This window comes from Ctenopharyngodon idella, chromosome 6 (assembly GCF_019924925.1).
Source record: "Ctenopharyngodon idella isolate HZGC_01 chromosome 6, HZGC01, whole genome shotgun sequence".
Classification (NCBI taxonomy): Eukaryota; Metazoa; Chordata; class Actinopteri; order Cypriniformes; family Xenocyprididae; genus Ctenopharyngodon; species Ctenopharyngodon idella.
In genome coordinates this window covers 18,587,026-18,609,449 of record NC_067225.1, presented here as the reverse complement: position 1 = coordinate 18,609,449, position 22,424 = coordinate 18,587,026, and the positions used below count along the sequence as shown (strand labels likewise).

Genomic DNA, 22,424 nt, shown 5'->3' with positions numbered 1-22,424 from the left:
TGTCACAAGATACTTCATCAACAGACCTATTTTTTCCTGTGGCTGCTCCTCCTCAAACACCTGCTAATGTAATTTTTATTAAAAGTGTAGATGAGCTGCTGTGTCCCCTCCTATTAAAAATCACTGAACAATGATTACTGCTCTAATGATTCAGCTCTTCCTGTTATATCAGTCACATTCACACTATTTCCCACTGCTCCTTCTCTCCTGTGAGATTCATGGTGGTGTGCCATGAATATAAATTTGGGAAATATCACAGAAGGACAGACTCAAGGCAATATGCAATCTTCAAAGTAAACTTGAAGTGACTATTCAATCGACTGCTGTTGTTTAGCCAGACCATCATATCTAGTACTCTGACAGCAACTTTATCTAATGCTTTGGGTAAATTTAAAATATAATTTAAAAGATTAAAAATTTCCTTTTTAAAGAAATTCTTTAAACCCAGTATCAAATTTTAACTAGATGTTATGATTAATTTGATGATAACTTAATGAAAACCTCATTCGATTTTTCAGTGACTCATTAATATTTATCAACTAGCCTTTGTAAAGTCTGACAGCAGCAGTTGTCGCTTTGAGATCGAGGCCATTTGCTGTGTGTTTTCCTTTATCATTGTTTAAGCTCTGTAATAAAATATTAACAAGAGCTAAATATTCATGCTGAATAGCTGCAGTATGTATGTATGTGTTATGTATGTATATTTTTATACTAAAATAGTATCTGTTTTTTATGTCTTCTTCAGGACTCTGGCTATGATTAAGCCAGACGCTGTCACTAAAATTGGTGACATTATTCAGATGATTTATGATGCCAACCTTATCGTCACCAAAGCCAAAATGACCAAGCTTACATGGTAAGTCATTTATGTTTTAATTAATAGACGTGTTCAAGAATGATTATACTGGCAGCAGTCCTTCAGCTAAAGTTCACCCTACAAGTAGGTGCAAAGAAAAGGATTCCCTGGGATTCTTGCTTAAAGCAGTTTAAGACTAATTATTCTAATGAGGTATTTCAGTTTTAAAGTAATCCAAGAGTGAATTCTCAGAAATGGTGATTTGACAGTCACATGTTCGGGTAAAAAGTATATCACAGCAAAAATCATGCACTGCTTGCTCTATACATTAACCTGGCAAAGGCATACACTTGTTCTTCTCTGAGCACCTGACCATTTTTAACTCAGAAAGATCAGGTCAAGAATGAATGAAGGTTAACAATTTTGTTGCGCTCTGTGTTCTATATTCTAAAGCAATTTACAATGTAAGACTTGCAAAGAGCGGAGCATCTCATTAGTGGCTGCCTTTGCACAGTACCAGGAGTGGATTATATTCACAGCACAATGCAGTAATTATTAACTGAGGTTGTGAGAAGGGAGAGCGTAAGAGAAAAGAGGCAGTGTTTAAAGCTGCAGACTTGATTTCTTTGGCCTGTTTTGTTAAGATCAGTTTATGATTTTAAAAATGGTGGTAATACGGGAGCTGGTAAAATAAAAGTTACAGATCTGGGCTGCCAGCGCAAGTACTGTGTGTTCAGTCACAGGGAGAAGTGACCCAAGAACCAGGGAGTTACTGAATCACAATTTTCTTCAAGTAAAATTGTGCCCTTGAGCAAATTAGCCCAGATTGCTCCACTGTATTTGCCCTTCAGATTAGAGGAGTCGTTAAGAGTAAATCTGAGGACATTTCTGGTAATTCCACAGTAAAATTGCTTTAAAGGGCTTTGTGAGCTTGTTTGTTCATAACTACAAAAGTGGGGAATAAAGGACACAAACCAGTATAAGTCGTGCAAAGGAGAGACCTTCAAAATATGATATTAAATGAACTTCAACCAAGGCTAAAATGTATTATTGTTCCTCTCACATGAAAATATTTTAGGGAAAATTATAACGTAATAAACATTGTACATCAGTAATGATTTTTTATGTATTTGCTAAGTAAACATTATAACAAATTATGTAAATCCATTGATGTAGTACTATACACATTAATTTTGTCATTTTTGAGTTGTTTTTAAATATTTTGATAGAGCTTTAATTTATTTTTATTTAATTTTTAGTCATTTTAGTGCTTCAGTTTAAACTGTAGTTAGTTGCCAAAGCAAAATTTCTAATTTTCATTTAAAGGGTTAGTTCACCCAAAAATGGAAATCATGTCATTTATTACATCCCTCATGTCGATCTACACCCGTAAAACCTTCGTTCATTTTTGGAACACAAATTAAGATATTTTTGATGAAATCCGATGGCTCAGTGAGACCTCTATTGCCAGCAATGTCACTGAACCTCTCAAGTTCATGTGCGTACAGTGGTTCTATCTTAATATTATAAAGCGACAAGAATACTTTTTGTGAGGCAAAAAAACAAAATAACGACTTTTTAACAATATCTATTATCTAGTGACGGCCAATTTCAAAACACTGCTTTGAATCTTTGTTTCGAATCAGTGGTTCGGATCGTGTAAACGAAGCCTCGTTTACTGAAATCATTTGACTTTGGCGCTCCAAACCACTGATTCGAAACAAAAGATTCGGAAAGCTTCGAAGCAGTGTTTTGAAATCACCCATCACTAGATATTGTTGAAAAGTTGTTATTTTGTTTTTTTGGCGCACAAAAAGTATTCTCGTCGCTTTATAATATTAAGGTAGAACCACTGTACTCACATGAACTGTTTTAAATATGTCTTTAGTACCTTTCTGGATCTTTGGTTCAGTGACATTGCTGGCAATAGAGGCCTCACTGAGCCATCGGATTTCATCAAAAATATCTTAATTTGTGTTCCGAAGATGAACGAAGGTCTTACGGGTGTGAAACGACATGAGGGATGAGTTTTTCATTTTTGGGTGAACTAACCCTTTAAGTTTTTTAAGATTAAGTTTTTCATCTAATATTTATATTTTATTACTGCTTTTTTAATTAATTTTTAATTAAGTTTATTTATTATTTTTTTGTTTTTATTAGTTTATTAATTTTTAATAGTTTAGTTTTAGTTTTAGTTATAACAACACAGTCCCAAGCTGCACCACTTAACAACAGTATTTAAGGGAAGTCAGATAATCTGTGTTGATCAGCTTTTTTAAAACTTGGACAGCCTAACTGTATGAGAGGGAATAACATTTATAGGTCTTTTAGATGTCTGAAATGACAAAACTAACTTTGTATATTTGTAGACACCCCATCAACATTTGACAGTGTTATATTTGTGTTTATGTATTTGGCATCCAAAACAACTACAGTGAATTCAAAGTATATGTTTTTGTCTGTATGTCACTATACATGTGGTTTAGTCCTACATACTTTGGAGAATGGAAAATGCTGATAGTTAATCTTTCCTTTTCCTTTTGAAATATGCTGACTCTGAGAGTTTTTCTGATAGACCATGTTGTTTTAGCCTGGTCAGGTTTTGCTGCTTTAACCTTTCCTCAAAGTAGCAAACAGCTGTTCATTGACAGAGACAGTCCTTGTCAGAGAATAAAGATGTGTTACATAGACATAGACATATTTTCTCATTTCTTACATGAGGTGGCGTGTAATCAGATTAATATATGATACAATTACAAAAAGATGGTATTAAGATGAAATGCACACTTTATAAAAACTTAAGGGCAGTTTTTCCTCCTTAGTTTCATATGTAAAACTATTTCACTATAGGAGTCAGCGAGAGATGGTAGGGTTTGGAGATCACTTATTAACTCTGTGTACTTTTATGGCTTTCTTACAGGAAGCAGGCAGCGGACTTTTACATGGAACATCAGTCAAAGTCTTTTTTCAAGTGAGTCTTTCCTGAGTCAATGATTGACTTATATGTAAGGGTTGCTTTTGAAGGAGACTCTGACACCTGAACCACCAACATTGAGATTGTCACAGTGACTTTGACATGACTTTGCATGACATTTCATGTTTTAAATGTCAAATTCAATCATAAACACCAAGAATAAAGTTGCTTCTTCTTCAACAACAGTAATCTGGTGCAGTTTGTAAGCTCTGGTCCCGTGATTGCTATGGAGCTGATGGGGGATGAGGCAGTGTCGACCTGGAGGAAAGTTCTGGGCCCAACTGATTCTGGTGTAGCACAGAAAGATGCAGCGCATAGTCTCAGAGCCCAGTTTGGTACAGATGGCACTAAGAATGCAGGACATGGGTCAGACTCATTGGCATCTGCTGCACGGGTAACAAAAAAGCGTCTGTCAGTCTTTTCTTAATACAGTTTTCCAGTTATATGCTAATAAAGTCAAAGGAAATGATTGGTTGTGTTTTTATTTTACCTATTTTTGTCTGTTAGGAGCTGGAGTTCTTCTTCCCCTCTACTACTGGTCACGGTCCCTCCAACACAGCCAAATACTCAGACTGCACCTGCTGTATCATCAAACCTCATGCCATCTCAGAGGGTAAACCCACACAGACTCATGTCTAATCAGGGATCTTTGAAATGACCTAGTATAGATGAGATATAGTGTAGTTAAATATTTACTATTTGTAATGAGCTGTTTGTAGTGCATTATTAACCCATCTCTGTTTTATAAGTGATTATTATCATCAGAAAAATATGCTGAAATGTCATACCCCATCATTCCTGTCCCAGATACTCACTTAAGCTATATTCTCTTAAATGCTGGTCCAAGAGTTCCACTAATCCTGACCCAAAACTTTGCCACACATAGTCAGCGTGTGAAGTTATGGCTCTAAAATGTGTCATGAACTAGGTCCATATGGCAATATATAAATACATATAAATTATCAAACATATGAGTAAATATAAGTAACTAAAACCTAAAATATATTTACGTAAATAGATTGAACATAGATAAATATTTTATATTTAAGTATTTTAAAACTGGAAATTTTTTTTCTTGGTACTAGAGTTGTCAAAAGTACCAACTTTGGTACCAAGTCGGTACTGAAATATAAAAAATGTGACGCTTTGAGCGCTGTTGAGCGGATTTGTAAACACCTCTGATTGGCCATTATGTTGATGCGCTCATTGGATAAGTCTGTGATTGGCTTCAATGATTAACGCTTTAAAAATGTTGTAAATAGTCATCAATGATGCTCTTCACCGAGCGCTTACACAGATACACACAGAGCGTTTGAAAACAGGCGTCTAGCACGGACCAGTTTGCTGACAGACGCCTGCTTTCAAACGCTCCTGTGCGTTGACCATTGTAGTCAATCACAGACATATCCGATGAGTGCGCGAACACAATGGCCAATCAGAGGTGAATCCACTTAACAGTGCTGAAAGCGTCACATTTTTAAAATTTCAGTACCGACTGGCACCGAAGTCAGTACTTTTGACAACTCTAATTGGTACATTTTGTATTATAAATTTTGTTTTTTCTTGTACATTTTGTACTATATTTTGGCATTCGAAGGTTTAAACTAAATATATTTTCCATCTGGGGATATCGCTCTTGTTGAGTGCTGAACTTGCTCAGAACAGAAGCCATAGTTATGGCTGATTTATAAGTAACTCTTTTTTTTTTTTTTTTTTGGTTCAAGATTTTCAATAAATCAGTCAAACCAGTTCATAAATTGGTTATAAAGTCTGTTTTTACGGTGAGTAGCAGGCTGAATTCTGAATAATGCACTATAAGCCTAGGCCTAGTTGTCTTTTGCAGTAGGCTTTTATGAAACCTATTGCTAGAGAGGGAATTACTCACCCATTGTTGAAAAAAAAGACGTCTGTCAGGCATGATGCAAGGTACACTGTGACAGGCCTACAAAGAACACTTCCTGCTCAGTAAATCTGACTGAATCTACACAGTCCAGACTGTTTATATATTTTTTTTACATTGTTTGAAGCAGATTAATTACTATTTTGTTGTTAAAAAAAAAAAAAAAAAACTTTTGAAAGACCTTACACAAAAATTCTTCTTTTCAAAGTGTAACCAAAGTGGTGGATTTGGTGGAAGTGCAAACCCAGTTCTCATGAATGAAAGGAGCAGTTCAGCTAGCGAGGGTGTTACTTCAGAGTCCTTTCGTGATTGTCTTCTGCTTGTATAACTGTTTTCATCCCCTCCTGGCCTACTGTTGTTTTGCTTGTTATACGTTGATGAGTATAAAACTCCTAAAGCCAGTTCGTACTCTTAACCGAGCCTTCGCTCCGGATTTGTCCAAATCCGTCTCCTGATCCCTGTTCATGGAGCATGCCGCCAGGGCGCTGACCTGTGAAATCTCAAATCCTCTCGATAGGGCTACGGTAGAAATTTCACATAGTGGTCGTGGACTAAGCAGGCCCCAAGTTGATTTTGTACATTGCTGTGGGCTGAGTAAACTAGAGGGAATGTTAAACATACATACACACACCAGAACCCCAACAACAGACCCAATCAGTCATGAACACAAAAACAATACATACTTCAAGACCTCAAACAGTTTTGACGCACTTTATATGTCGATTTTAGGGGTTTCAATCCTTCACTGATAATTTGCCTCATTATTGAAATGTCCTTCTCATATTGTACATCTCACAGTCCAATCAAAATAATGTTCAAAAACAGTCAAAAATGTCAGATTGTGTCAAAAGCACAACACTGAAGTTTTGTGGTCACTCTTTTAGCTTTTTCTCAACTTCATTTCTCCTGTTAGCATTGCGTCAACTCTCTATTAGTCACCAAATTTTCCAACCAATTGCACACCCACACTCATATTCCAGCTACCAACCTCCTGCAGTGTGTCTGTTCTCAAGACCTTTATCAAAAGTGCTGGCAACCACTGATTTAAAGAGGATTGCAGCCCTGATTACCTTTTGATTGGAGGTCTGGAGCCCACCAGGTTTGCAAAAGGAGTAAATAAAAATAGCCAGTAATGAAAGTCCCTGCTGAGAGTGCCTCTACATGACTGTAATTAGACAGATTATGCGGCAACCGCTCTGTTCATTTTTTCAGTATAGTCATGTGGCTTGGTTCACCTTGTGTTGTAACATTACTTTTGGATTATAGACTACAATAGCATGTTGTTCGCATCCCTCAACTGTAGTTATGCACTGATTTTAACTCAACTTGTAGTCTTATCCTATGCAATGTCACTTTGTGCAAGATTGGATTGTATGATTGTATGCTTTCCATTTCTCCTCTCCATCTTCAGACCTCAAACCTATTATAAACACTTGAGTCCTCAAGAAATGGCAAGCCGGATGGGAGCAGTGTAATAGAAACAAACTTTACAAAATCAATTCTATTGTTGGTGGAAAACAGTGTCCATTTTGAAAATCATGGGACTATGTTATCTACACTCACTGATGAATAGACCACTCCAGACTAACCCATACGTTTTTTTTTTTTAATGGGTGAAGATCCTCCTTTATATCCCTTTTGCCAGTGTCCTTTATCGCTGAAACATATTTTGATGGACTGTGATGGCTTAAACTCCATTAGGACTCTTACTTTTCAGTTGACTCTTATGAAGTAAGACCAGATGTAGCTTTAGTATTTTTTATAAAAAATAAACTTTAAAAACCTTTTTAGATTTTTTTTTTACTTACCTTTTTATTTTGCTGGTCTATTTTTATTTTTATTTATTTATTTTTACTTTTTATATCTTTCACTTTTTTCTCGCCATGGATATTGAGTGGTGCAGGTATGATGTCAGAACCCGGAAGTCTTATTCTCCGCTGGTTCCTTCGAGATTTTTCTTGTGGGATTTTATTAATTTTTTTTTTTTTTTTTTTGGATTTATGTGTAAAATAAAGCCTGTGGTAAACTTAACTTGACCATACTTTGATGTTTTGTTCTACAATGAAAATGACACACACCCATAATAAAAATGCGAATTTTGGAGCAGTTATGTTCATTTTTGAAAACGCACGTTTTTAATAAGTAACTAGATAAGACAGCTTGGGTGTGAGTGTGTGCAGTGTACGTTGTAGAACAAAACATCAAAGTATCATCAAGTTATGTTTACCACAGGCTTTATTTTTCTCATAAATTGAAAAACCCCATTGCGAATTAGACTTCTGGGTTCTGGCGGGTAGCTGGCATGGCAAAAAACTATAAACAAACAAACAAACAAACCATTTCTCGTCAGAACAACCTGTAAACTTTGATGAATAAAAAGTTCAAAAGAACAGCATTTATGTGAAATAGAAATCTTTTTTAATATTATAAGTGTCTTTTACTGTAACTTTTGATCAATTTAATGCATCCTTGCTTGAAAATATTAATTTCTTTAAAAAATAAAATAAAATGAATGACCCCAAACTTTTGAACTGTAGTGTATACTGTGGAAAATTAGCTAATTATGCCATGTGTGACCTTGTTTTGTTACATTATATAGTATGCGTTGTGACAGTGCATACTGTAGCTGTAGGTACGGTAAAGGTCATAATTCTCTGAACTGTCTGTGCCTGGCATAAACTCGAGCAAGCAGCATGCCATAATAAATGGGTAATGATTTACTCAAACCTATTGTCCAGGGTTAGGGTCATATCACAGAGTTTTTGTGCATTTTTACCTGCCCACTTTCTCTGTTCTTTTAATAGAATACAATGATTAACCTAGTATGCAATGTGAGGTGAGTTTCTCTAGATTGTTAATGTTGTTATCGAAGTCACGCTACTTCAGTGTGAAATGGCTTAAACTTTGGGCATCCTTCAGTAATGTATTCTGAGATTCACGCCATATGGTCCAAAGTCTATAACACTAGAGTCAGCTGTAGCTGAAAGCATTTGTAAAAGTCTGACCTATTGATATCAGACCTTTAAACAATTATGATCTCCTTTCAAAACTACTGTCTGATAAAAAATCACTTTGACCTTGTAAGTGTTTAAGTTACAGCATTTGTATGCGTCATCCAATGAATCCGTAAAAAATCTCAGCCAATAGAAAAGCAGTTTGATTTGTTTTGAACTGGCTCATGACTGGAATAGACAAATGTGTTGCCAGGCAGCGCTGACACCATTTCCTAGCAACAGGGCTGATGTGTCTGGAAGCTGCTGTCAGAATTGGAACCTTAGGGGTCACCAGTGGTGCCTAGGGAGGGTTGGGGATGTGTGAAGATGTCATTTATGTGACAAAAGAAAATTCTCTGGGGCAATTACTACTGTGCATAGGGAAATAATCTGTTCATGCTAAAAGTCAACTACATATGATAATTTCCCTCTTATTCCCTCTTAAAAAATATTAAATTTTAAATATGGAAATATTAAACGTATCCTTGCCCTTTTCTGCTATTGAATTAAGATTGAAATCACATTTGATTTGTGCTTTGTAGTATTTGCCCATTCTCTTAAAGATATGAGAAAAAACAGTAAATATAATTGCTGCTGTGAACATATCTGACTGCACTGTGAAACAAATTCTGAATATGAATATAATTTTTTTTTTTTTAAATTCCCCGAAACATGTTATATGTGCTGATTGATTCGTAATAGTCTTTAAAACATAGAGTAAAAATTTACTGTTCTGCAATTGAAACCACAAACCCCTAAATCAGTTCTAATGGATACATACCCCGCAGTGCCTTTTATTAATATAACCTTTCAGCACTCAGTCCAAAGGAGAGGACCTAGAGATTCGCTCTCGTGTTATTGAGATCAAAGTCTCTCCTTTGAAGTCACTCCTTCATGATCTTGTGGACTGTTTGTTGGCCTTTAACTCGGCATGATCATATCAGTTAAATGGAAGGTCGAAAGTCTTGACATTTAATGTGGCCAATGCAATATATAGTTTTTAACTGCAGGGACAATCACCCTAGAGCAAGGGCACATAGTCGACAGAGCAGGATCACATGAGTTCCTAGATCAGTGCTACTTGATATTGAACTTAAAACCCTGTTAGCATCTTAAAGCCTTAATCATTAGACTTCTATCTAATGATTAGTCTGCTCTTAGAAGTGCAAGTAATGTTTCCAATAGCACGCAAATTTACCCTGCTTTGCTGTCCTTAAAAGGGAAACATGTCATTTTTGCAATGTTTTTTAATATACACTTGGTAGGATTACACACTTTACCTTTAATTGTATTATTCCTTTTAATCTTTTTTTTTTTTTTACTTTTAACTTGTTATTTATTATTTAAACTTTTGTGCCTGAAAAAATCCTTAATTTATACATTCACTATACCTCATAAAGCTATAGAATGTGTGGAGAATATATGTGGAGAATGATTTCAAATATTGAAAATCAATCTGTGTTTGCATGGTTTATTCTTGCATTAACAGTTATATATATGATCTGGAGAGACTTTTGTCAAATGTAAAAGTGCATTCATGGCAGTTAGGGGTTATTTTATTTTATTTATTTTATTTTATTTTTTGCCGTTTTAAATTAGCATCTTTCATTTAGACTGTCTTATTTTTTTCCAGCTTTGACGGGAAAGATTCTCAAGTCAATCATAGAAAATGGATTTGAGATATCTGCCCTACAAATGGTAAGTATTTTAGTTCCATTTAAATTACGTTTCAGTTTTTAGATAAAATAGCATTAATTTCAAACAGTATGTTCAAATAATACAGTTCAATTAATTTCAGCAATGAAAGATATGCATGTTTTATGGATATTAGACCAGCCTCTCTTTAAAATAACAAACAATGAAACTAATACCAAACGTAGGCTAAGTGAAAGGAGTCTCTCTATGAACCAAGGGCAAACACAATTATGTTTTCCCTTTGGTGTAACCTGACCCCATCATCGACCATACATTCTGTGACCAGTTCAGTAGCCTCCCACACCTCCAAACGAGTCCTCTGCTGACCAATTACAGGGCTGCAGCTTTGTCACATGATCCTGCTTAAAATAGTGTACAGAGGATGCCCCTGGGCAGCAGTGGATCAATGAAGGTTTTGTTACTATTAGAAAGCATGTATGTCCAGGGCTGCGTTGGTGATCAGTAAAAAGAGTATCAGACAGTGATAATGGTGTGTTGGAATGGTTGGCCTGGAGATTTTATCTCTAATGTGTCAAATGCACCATGTCAAACCCTGTCAAATGCACCATTTTCTAGTCAGAATTATGATTAATACATAAAATTTGCGTGTGTGTGTATATATATATATGTATATTTATATATATGTATGTATATACATATATATATATATATATATATATTGACTGTGTTTACTCATTTATACAAGTAATAATGTCCTTAAAAGTGTTTGTTTTTATTCAGTATTCAAATTGTGACTTGGTTTTCCATTATTCTACAGTTCAACTTGGATCGAGCGAATGCTGAGGAGTTTTTAGAGGTTTATAAAGGGGTTGTAGCTGAGTACACTGTAAGTATATGTTGCTGCTCTCTCTACTATGATTTCAATTGTTCCACTAAAGAATACATGGCTCACTTTTTATTATGTGTCTTTAAATACTATGTACTAACATTTAAATGAATCAATTGATACAATGCACTAATTGTGTAGATACATGATTTACATTCTACTAATATTTAAAAAATAAACTTAACCATACCAAACCACTAAACCTGTCCCTAGCCTTAAAGGGTTAGTTCACCCAAAAATGAAAATAATGTCATTTATTACTCACCCTCATGCCGTTCCACACTTTCGTTAATCTTCGGAGCAGAAATTAAGATATTTTTGTTGAAATCAGATGGCTCAGTGAGGCCTCTATTGCCAGCAATGACATTTCCTCTCTCAAGATCCATTAATGTACTAAAAACATATTTAAATCAGTTCATGTGAGTACAGTGGTTCAATATTAATATTATAAAGCAACGAGAATATTTTTGGTGTGCCAAAAAAAACAAAATAATGACTTATATAGTGATGGCCGATTTCAAAATACTGTTTCAGGAAGCTTCGGAGCGTTATGAATCAGCGTGTCGAATCAGCGGTTCGGAGCGCCAAAGTCACGTGATTTCAGCAGTTTGGTGGTTTGACACGCGATCCGAATCATGATTCGATACGCTAATTCATAATGCTCCGAAGCTTCATGAAGCAGTATTTTGAAATCGGCCATCACTATAAAAGTCGTTATTTTGTTTTTTTTGGCGCACCAAAAATATTCTCGTCGCTTTATAATATTAATATTGAACCACTGTACTCACATGAACTGATTTAAATATGTTTATAGTACATTAATGGATCTTGAGAGAGGAAATGTCATTGCTCCCTATGTAGGCCTCACTGAGCCATCGGATTTCAACAAAAATATCTTAATTTGTGTTTCGAAGATTAACGAAGGTCTTACGGGTGTAGAACTCCATGAGGGTGAGTAATAAATAACAGAATTTTCATTTTTGGGTGAACTAACCCTTTAACAGTTTCCCACCTCAATAGCAGCAGATATGTTTTGTAATACCACATGAACACAATAAGTACATTGTACCTAACATTTATTTTTGATGTAAGCACATAGTAGTTAAAGACACCTCATATAAAGTGGAACCAAATACATTTATAAAACCCTTTCTTTTTATAGCTGCTCATACTGTTTAGTTGCCGTTTAAACTTCATGACAATTCAAGGGTCCAGTCAAAGGAATTCAGTTCTGCTCCCTTTTCCAGCTCAAATGAGATTCTAGTTGTTTAATTATTCATTGAATGAAGAAGGTGTAGTCGCCAAAGCATTGATTGTAACTGCATTCACACCTGTCTCCTGCAAACTTCTCTGTCAAGGCACCGACGGGGCATATAAAAATATACGAATGCTCCCCTCATGGCAGTTTCCCTGTTCTTGGCAGAGCGTTGTGTCACAGTACGTGGAATTTTGGTTCACAGGAACAGCCTTCACATTCCTGTTTGCTATTTAGCTTCAATAAATCACTTTCTTCTCTTTCTATTTCAGCCGAAAAGCAATAATTTATTTTGATAACGTCCACACAAGTCTTTTAGACCAAAAATAAGCCATTTTCGGTTCTGGGTCATTAAAGCCACAGGCTATTTTGGAGTACAGGTCATTGTCTGTTGCCATGAAAACTGTCTCATCAACATATTGATTGCCTCACGTTTAACAAAACGAAGACTGCAGGTGCAAAGTGCCTATTAAACACTTGAGTGAGTGTGCCACTATTTTTGAGCTATACTAGTGTAAGTGCACAAATTGAAAGAATGGGGTCTAATGATGTTGTTCTGCAAAAATATGCAGTAAAGTCTTAACCTGGCTGCTGGAACAAAGTGCACATGTGCCAAGCAGATATTATTGTGATTTTATCAGTTATGGATTTTAAGACCATGTGAAGTTCCGTGGAATTATAATATAGTGAACAGTGATTTTCCCAAATTTAGCATCATGTTGCCATGTCATCACTCATCCTCTTATTATGTAATATAGGGCACAGCCTTTGGTAGTAATTTTATAGCAACCTAAACCATGATCTCCACTACAAGCATAATCCTTGCATTGCTTTGCATACTCAAATATATTCTGTGTTATCATTGAATCATATCATTGTAAGAGCACTGCTTATATGGGGTTGCAGAGATTGCGGTTACATTGACACTGGAGATTTCTAATGAAATGGAGAAGCTCTTTGATGCTTCTCTATCTTCATTATTTAACAATAACCTACACTCTTAAAAATAATGGTTGCCATATATGGTTTCATGAAGAACCTTTAGCATGCATGGAAACTTGCCATTGCACAAAAGGTTCTTTATTGTAGAAAAAGGTTCTTTAGATTATTAAAATGAAAGAAAAAGAAAAAGAAAGTTTCTTTTTAGAACTGTTCACTGAATGGTTCTCTGAGGAACCTGAAATTGTTCCTCTTATGGCATTGCTGTGAAAACTCTTTTTGGAACCTTTATTTTAAAGAGTGTACAACAGTTTCTCATGCACGTTATAAATGGTTTATGATGGTAATTTATTGGGTAATATAACTACAATTGTTGTTTTTTTTATTTTTGTAGATCTCATAAATGATTGATTTTGAAATATTTGTTTGTATGTAGTCACAAAATATAACCCGTACATTGTTAATAGGTTTATCTGAAAGGCTTTGTGTCTTTGAGATGCAAAAATGGAACTAAGTGCTTATTATTCTTTTTGAAATATAAAACTAAAGAGGTGCCATTGTAGAAACCGCAACTAGATCAGAGGATGTGAAAATGGCTCATGGGCTGTTTAGTGGTCTATGCTTGGTAGGCTCTTCACATTCACCCCATAATTCTAATACCCCACAAAGTTATACATACCAAACACAGAGGCCAACTCATCAAACCAGATTAAAAGAGAATGAGAACTAGTCTTGTTGCAAATAACCTGTTCCAAGAACAATAGCAACAATTGTTTGCTTTGACATCCTTTAATTTATATATTTATTAAGAGGCACACTGGTAACTTGAGTCCTCCAGCTGCTCCAATGTCTTCCCAAGGTCTGTTCAAATAATAAGCTCTTTCATTGGTACAGGCACTGCAGGTAGACCAGGGGAATCGTTAACTCTTGACTGCTTGTGTTGCAGAATATGGTGGATGAACTTTGTTCTGGACCTTGCATGGCCCTGGAGATCCATGCTACCGATGCGCCCAAAGTCTTTCGGGATTTCTGTGGACCAGCAGACCCTGTGAGTGACAAGACTGTTCAATCCCATGCCATGTTATAGTGTGTGTTTCTCTCCCAAAACAGCTTAAGTAATGTGCTTATACCCACAAGCATAGCATTAATAATTTCAGTTCTCTTTTTATATACTGTAAGATGTGAGCATACATCTTTAATGTCACTTAAAGGTCATATCAAGGTTTTATGAAAGTTATAAGAGAGACTTAATGGTCCTTCAGTCTCCTGGACTCAGTGACCTCTTTTTCCTTATGTATCATGTTATCTGTAGCGCTCTGAAGGCATATCATTTGTGCCCCAACCAGGTACAAACCTGCTTTGTGTCTGCATCAGCCAGTCGAAATGTACACCGCCATGAAGGTTTCGTCTTTTACGAAAGATTAGTCTTCCCACTCATGTTGCATGACGACTGTTTCCGCTCTAGGTGGCCACAATTCTGCCAAGTTTTCTACTACTGGCAGAGATAGCTTGTGAACTGCAGGTACCAGTCATGATGTACCATTAGATAAGGATTACAATCCTTGCTCCTTGGAGTCCTTGGGTTAGGGTTTATCGGCTTTACGCACAGCACTAAAAGGTTTTATAATAATGTGGACTTTGTCATTTTCAGTGTGGCACTCGCTTATGGTCAGTTTGGTTCCCTATGACGAGTAAAAAGGTGGACTATGGGCTCTAGAGTTTTGGTTAAAGACCCCATGAAATCAAAATGGATTTCAAAATGGAATATTGTGACTTTTAGTGCTTGTTAGCTTTTAGTTATCTATATATGTACTTTTTAAGTTAAAAATAAATTGACAAAATTATCTTTCAGCAGATACACATTTAAAATGTAATAAATTTGTATTATTATTATTATTATTAAAATAAAACCAATAATTAATTTTAATTTAATAATAATTACATGTAATAAAATATAAACTATATACAAATTATAAAACGGTTAGTTCCTATCCTTGATTCTGATTGGTCAAAAGCTGTGTTGTATTCACGATAAATCACGGCTGTGACCGCTTTACCCAACAGTTCTGTGTATCACTACAAAACACCCTTAGCAACCACTCTTAGCAATGTAAACTGTTTGTTCTCAATTGATATTGTTCATTGAAGCTTACTGTATTATGTAGAAGAGTATCGTGAGAAAGAGATCGAGTGAGCGAGTTTATTACCTGCATTCAGATTTAGCATTTTCCTTCAGGTCAGTCCTATGTTCATAATAAAAAATCTGTTTAAATATCTGATGTAATATCTTGTCCTTTTAACAGTTAAGGGGTTTTCCCATGACTGAAAGCGCTAGTCAAAGCATTTGTCAGTTGCGTTTTGTTCCGTGTTCACAACAATTCAGTCTTTTCAATGTAAAAGTCTTCGCTACTGACTGATACACTCATAAAGACGGTCTTTGCCGCCATCTAATGGCGTAATAATGTAACTTCTGTTGCTGTGACTTTTTTCTGGCGGAAGGAAGGATTTTATTGAAAGTTTACTTCATGAAAGTTGCATTGATACATATTTTTGGCTTTAATATTTGTATTGTGTGGTAACCGTTTTATAAAAGCAATAAGGTACGAGAGGCAGTGCTGTATTGCAGGCACTCCGCTTCGTGTTGTACCTAACAACGCCCTTCAGCCGTGACTTATTCACAATACAGCACAGCCTCTCGTACCTTATTGCTTACGTATTTATGACATCTTACACTATATATCAACATTTTTGTCCAATAAAATGCTCTCTAGAATTAGAATTCCTTCCTCTAGCAATAGCAAGTAGCAATTCATGGTTAATGTCTGTGACATGAAATAAAGGCAAGCTCTTCAATACGTGTCATCACAAATTGCTAATTCAGTGCGAATATAACACACATCATAAGGCAGTGCATTCATTTGGAATGATGATTAAACTGATTAGAACTACCTGTGCATTTAACGGTTTTAACGCACACCTTCCAACCAATCAGAATCGACTATTCAGAAAGACCGTGGAATAATAGAAAAAAAATCCAATGGATAATATAGAAAAGATCAAATAAAAACAACAATGTAATAGCTGCCACAAATAAATGAATAAGTTTTCATTTTTTGCAGTTACATTGGGACAAAACATCCATTGAGACCTTTTAACACACTCTTATGGCAATTCATGACTATTTTTTATCTGCTTACTCCCCATTGACGATTAGGTTCTTGCTTTCCTAAAAATCATTACAAATCAAATTCATATGAAATAGCCACCTTGTAAAATAGCTGCTTTTCTTATGAAATCGAGTTGGACCTCCAGTTGCACAAACTGTCTTGCTGTTAGCTTTTTATTACTTAAGAGTGAGTATGGGCAAAATGACATGAAATGTTTCTATTGACTGAATTATTCACAGTTTATGCCTTACACAAGCTGATGCTCGCCCGCTAGATATATGTGTTCTTTAAACAAATGGCTTTGAGATTCTGAACATGGCTCCAGTGTTGTGACCTTTACAAGGTCAAACTGGATTGCTCAATCATGGGTTCCGGAAAGAGCTACGCACTTCTCAATTGACAGTCCCGCCCTGGGTCCTCCCCCACCCTCTCTTTCTCACACACACACACACACACACACACACACACACACACACACACACACACACACACACGGTGCAGAGGGAAAGAGAGAGAGCGTGAGAGTGTGTGGTTGGTTTTTAAACACTCAGACAGGCTGTATATCAACATTGTCTGGTCACAACAGCAACACTTATTGTCTTATGTCTCACAAGTTCTTTTAACTCATGCTCTTTATTTTGACATGTTCTCCTGCTTTCCCCCCTCCTTTTGTGCTGGATCTGTGGCTGCATGCCTGTGGTTTATAAACACTGCCAGTATGATGCATAAAACATAGTTATTATGTGTGTTTTAGGGAGATAGACTGGTCTAGATATTGTACAGTAAACACTTTTTGATTGTTGCTGTGAATAAATGAGGGGTTACCACTCATTCCTTTCCATTCACCAAATCACACTAAACACATACACAACACAACCATGTGCTTACATCCATTTATAAAGTTATAAAGCCTTGTATTAGTGTTTTGAACTGAATTCAGTAATTCATTTCTTCCTTCTTCAGCATGAATAAATGAAGCAAGCACTTAGCAAGGTATGTACATGCTGTATTTTATTGCGATTTTATTTAAAGTACAGTAAAGTTTTATTTTAATACTATCTATACAGTACTATTATAGTATTTAAAACCCTAATATTTTAACTTATTTTTTATTTTATGATTTCACTTTTCATTTTAATTTTAAATTTAAGTTTAAACATTTTTTTTTTTTTTTTTTTGTAGATAACAATAACAATACCTTTAGAAAGAAAACAAGAAATGTGGTAGGGGTGGATGAGGGAGTGCCGTCATCGCTCAAGCTGTATTTGAGCACATTTTGCCTGTATAAGAGTGTTGCTGCTCTATGTTGGAGCTAGCAGGCTAACACTGCAAGGCCTTTACACTGAACAACTCAGTGAGGCCTCTATTGCCAGCAATGTCACCGAACTTCTTGAGATCCAGAAAGGTACTCAAAACATATTTAAATCAGTTAATGTGAGGACAGTGGTTCTACCTTAATATTATAAAGTGACGAGAATACTTTTTGTGCACCAAAAAAACAAAATAACGACTTTTCAACAATATCTAGTGATGGCCGATTTCAAAACACTGCTTCAAAGCTTTACGAGTCTTTTGTTTCAAATCAGTTGCTTGAAGTGCCAAAGTCACATGATTTCAGCAGTTTGGCAGTTTGATACGCTATCCGAATCACTGATTCGAAACAAAAGATTCGGACAAAAAGTATTCTCGTCGCTTTATAATATTAAGGTAGAACCACTGTCCTCACATGAACTGTTTTAAATATGTTTTAGTACCTTTCTGGATCTTGAGAAGTTCGGTGACATTGCTGGCAATAGAGGCCTCACTGAGCCGTTGGATTTCATCAAAAATATCTTAATTTGTGTTCTGAAGATGAACGAAGATCTTAAGGGTAGAACGACATGAGGGATGAGTAATAAATTACATTATTTTCATTTTTGGGTGAACTAACCCTTTAATGAGAAGAAACCCGTTGACTCCAATCACTGCGCTGTATTGAGATTGAGACTGAGATTGCATTACACTAGAGAATTAAAATTTCATGAAAGGCTGTTTCAGGTCTGTTCATTCCTCTCTGTTGTCTGTTCAAGTCAGCGCTGTTGTCTTTCAGAGACATGGTTGTAAGAGTGTGTTGTGTGCGTTACCTTGCGTGCATTTGGGTATCTATCAACACAAAGGGTAATTATGTTTGTAAAAAGCATTTCACATGTATACACAAGGAACGAGCATGAGAGCGTTTTCTGCGCTGAACACCGTGAACAACACTCATTACAGTTCATATCCGGACCGTAGAGAGTGTGTTTCAAGTTAATGGAGATTTCATAATATACTCTTTAACATCTGTAAATTTAAAAATTACAGTACTTTTCCCCCCACATCTCAAATATTTTGGTGTGTGTTGAGATAGATTATACTTGTCTAGGTGGGTCCTGGAATGGAAAATTTTGGGAACCCCTGCCCTAGACTACAGCAGTCCTTAAGATTACATTACTGGATCAAAATGCAGAAAGACCAAATTGATCTGTGAGGCGGATATAAGGATAAACCATTAACACTTTGAGACTCCAGGATTGTGTGAACAAAAGAAGGGGAGAAATATTTTCAGCATTGTTTGTGAAGGATTAGTTGTAGTTCATAAAGAGAGGATAATACTCTTCATCGCTGTTTGAGTCTGAAGGCAGGCGTGTTTTTCTTTCATTTCAGCCGAAAGTTTCAAAATCCTGTGCAAACACAAAGATTACATTAATTCGGGTCGGAATGTGTAAAGTTTTGTGAGAGCATCATAAAGTTTTCCAAGCACAAGTCAGCTTTAATGGCATGTTCTGTTGTAGAGTTTAGAGATCTGTATGATAGATTTTGGGGGAAAAGGTCAGTGTTTGATGATGTGATTAGTCAGTCTAGATTCAACATGCTTCATTAACCACTCTTCTTTTCTGGTAACCTCCACACCTCTGAGGTTTTCCCACTGCCGAACATACTTTAGTGTTATGTAATGCCTTACCAAATGGTAGTGACATGAGAAGGACCGTGAAAGTTGCCTTGTAAAGTTTATTTTTGATTCAGAGAACGGCCATATCAGGGAGCAGTACCACCACATTGTTCATCGTATGGTGGAAAACAAGAAACATGTCAGCAGTATTATTCTGGGGACACATGCTTCATTTAGAAGAATTTAGCCAATTTTGGGCCTCTTTGTGTCCTAATGTAGCATCAGCCCCTGTTTAGAAGACATGAGATCAGTCAGACCTTGTTGTTTTGTGCTTTAAAAAAAAAACTGAGGATGCACTGATATTAAAATTATGACCACAGCCAATAAACTGATAATTGGTTTAATGTTATGGCCGGTATTATACATTTATACTACTACTAAAAAATAAATAAATCAAAAGACCATAAATAAATAATAGGAATGCATAGTATTTCATTACCATATCGGCTACTGGCCAATAGATTTTTAAAATTATCGGCGTCGGTTGATAATGGATATTTAATTGGATTTCCCTATTCTTACATTTAGGTTACCCTTTGCTGTCATTTAACGTTCACTTAAAATTGATCTTTAAAAACACTAATAATTTATTATCACTGTTAACATAATGTAATCTTTGGCAAATCTCAAAATTAATATCCTTTTTTCTTATTTTACATTATGATTTATGCCTAAATTCACTTATAGGAATTAAAATGACTAAAAAAAAGCATTTAAATGTTTCATTTTTAATGTCTTTAGGCCATTTATTGGTTGTCAGCATAAGCCGATAATTATTTTAATGTTAATGGTTGTCAGTTATTGGCTATATTTTTTATATTTCTCCCTAATAAAAGGTTTGTATGCTACAAATGATTTGGATAAATATTCCTTTTGAAACCTCACTATTATGAGAGAAACATCAATCCAACAAGCAATCCAAATGAAATATATAAAAACATACCGCAAGGTTTTTGTGACTTATTACTGCAAGTTGTACAACCTTTAAAATTTTACATTGGCCATAAATCAGACTTTAATGCTTTGGTCTTTGGTCATTTTCATAGTCATGTCTCATTTTTAGGACAGTCTTCAAGGTCAACATAGGGGTATTTTACTAATATTTTTTAAGAATGTGGTTTCCGAACACCGTCTTCTGACCTATTTGTGGTGTAGTATTGCTGCATTCAGGAATGATATCAGTTGTGAAACACTGTACTCTCCAGTACCTTAATGTTACAGATCTCTTTATCATGTTGATAGAGGTGTAAAAACGCAAGGAGATGAGTGAAGGGTAGTGAAAAGTTCATCATGGCAGATCCTGTTGGCTTTAAGATGTAAACTCAAGTCAAATGATGGGAGATTTTAACTTTCTTGTTCCTTCTTGTTTTGACAGTATTGTTCAATGTAACCAGATTCTCTGACTCAAGTGTCTGTATACACAAGGAAACAATGTCTATCTAGACAAAACTTCCTTGAACAAGGTTCTTTCCAAATGTGCATTCTGTTGCATTCTGCTGTGTTATTAGAACAGACTGAGCTCACAAAAGAATTAATTCTCCAGTTTCTGTTAAATACCTGCTGTTATTGTCTGCCTTTCTACATGAATTTACATTCTGTATGTGTCTGTTTGAGCTTGATAAGCTCCAAGGCTGACTTTTGTCCAAGGTTGTACAGAAGAAATTAGCTATTTGTTTTCGGTGTGAGAACATACCAAGATCCTGATCACTTAGTTGTGCTTAAGTCTCATATGGTGTTGGAGTTCATGAATAATGTATTGTGCCGACAGATCGTATCGACTGACAAAGTTCAACTGAATGCCTGTCAATGACTGACTGGCTTTCAGCTCCAGGTTCCAAAATACCGTAACTGAACCTCCACTTGGAAACGAAGGTAACTTTTTTGTAACACGGTAAACCTATACAGTGGGAATGTAACCGTGCCCGATTTGTCACAGACAATGGAGATAAGATAAAAAAGTACTAGATGTTTGGACACAGTGTTTGCCTACTTCAGACAAGAACATGTGGTCTCAGAGCATTTTGTGTATCCATGTCCTCCAAATGTATCAAAAGTAAACACAATGGTTTATGGAGGTAGAATTATGTCTTTAATACAGCTCTAAAGTGTAAAGTCAAATTTGTGAATTATTTTTTGAGTGCCCTGCGCTCAGTTTTATTAGGATGTTGCTAATCTAGTGTTCTTGTTCTAGTATGGCTCTGTGTCAGTCAAGGACTGCTGCCTGCTACACAGAGAAACAAAGCACAATTGACACTGTTGTCTCACGTGTCTTCTGTACAGTCTTGTTAGATCTTTCTGTGAGAAAAATGACAGACCAACAACATGATATAGCCTGCAAATAAAGAGCAAAGGCAATTAGTAACAATGAGGTTTTTCCTGGATTAGAGTATTTGAAAAGGCATGAATCACTCAAGTACAAATAACAGAACATGCTATAGATGGTTCTCCTACGTTCATGAAAAAGGCTGTTAAAAAGGCCATAGTGTTTCTACTGAGAGCAGCTGCATTTAAAAAAATGTTTTGGTTCAAAAGTCTGGGGTCAGTAAGATTTTGAAAGTCGCTTATGCTCAACCAGGCTGCATTTATTTGTTACAGTAAAAACAGTAATAATGTGGGATTTTAGTACAACTGTTTTTTATTTTAATCTATTTAAAAATGTAATGTATTCCTGTGATGGCAAAGCTGAATTTTCAGCAGCCATTACTCCAGTTGATCCTTCATTCTAATATTCTGATTTGTTGCTCAAGAAACATTATGTTGAAAACAGTTATGCTGCTTAATATTTTTTTGGAAACTGTTATACATTTTTTCCCCCTCTTTCAAAAGATTCTTTGATGAATATAAAATTACAAAGAACAACATTATTTGAAATGGAAATCATTTGTAACAT

General features: G+C 35.6%; 1 protein-coding gene and 1 long non-coding RNA gene across 3 annotated transcripts in view; one reads left to right on the top strand and one right to left on the bottom strand.

The window, feature by feature from the left end:
- The window catches only part of nme7 (NME/NM23 family member 7), a 40,016-nt gene that overhangs the window by 7,580 nt on the left and 10,012 nt on the right, over positions 1 to 22,424 (top strand). For both annotated transcript variants that reach the window (XM_051897958.1, XM_051897957.1), the window contains exons 4-10: positions 746 to 856; positions 3,717 to 3,767; positions 3,957 to 4,164; positions 4,278 to 4,383; positions 10,297 to 10,361; positions 11,137 to 11,205; positions 14,346 to 14,447. In XM_051897958.1, coding sequence (XP_051753918.1) covers positions 746 to 856; positions 3,717 to 3,767; positions 3,957 to 4,164; positions 4,278 to 4,383; positions 10,297 to 10,361; positions 11,137 to 11,205; positions 14,346 to 14,447 — 712 coding nt within the window. The remainder of the gene's footprint in view (positions 1 to 745; positions 857 to 3,716; positions 3,768 to 3,956; positions 4,165 to 4,277; positions 4,384 to 10,296; positions 10,362 to 11,136; positions 11,206 to 14,345; positions 14,448 to 22,424) is intronic.
- The window catches only part of LOC127514786 (uncharacterized), a 56,993-nt gene that overhangs the window by 26,852 nt on the left and 7,717 nt on the right, over positions 1 to 22,424 (bottom strand). The window lies entirely within an intron of this gene.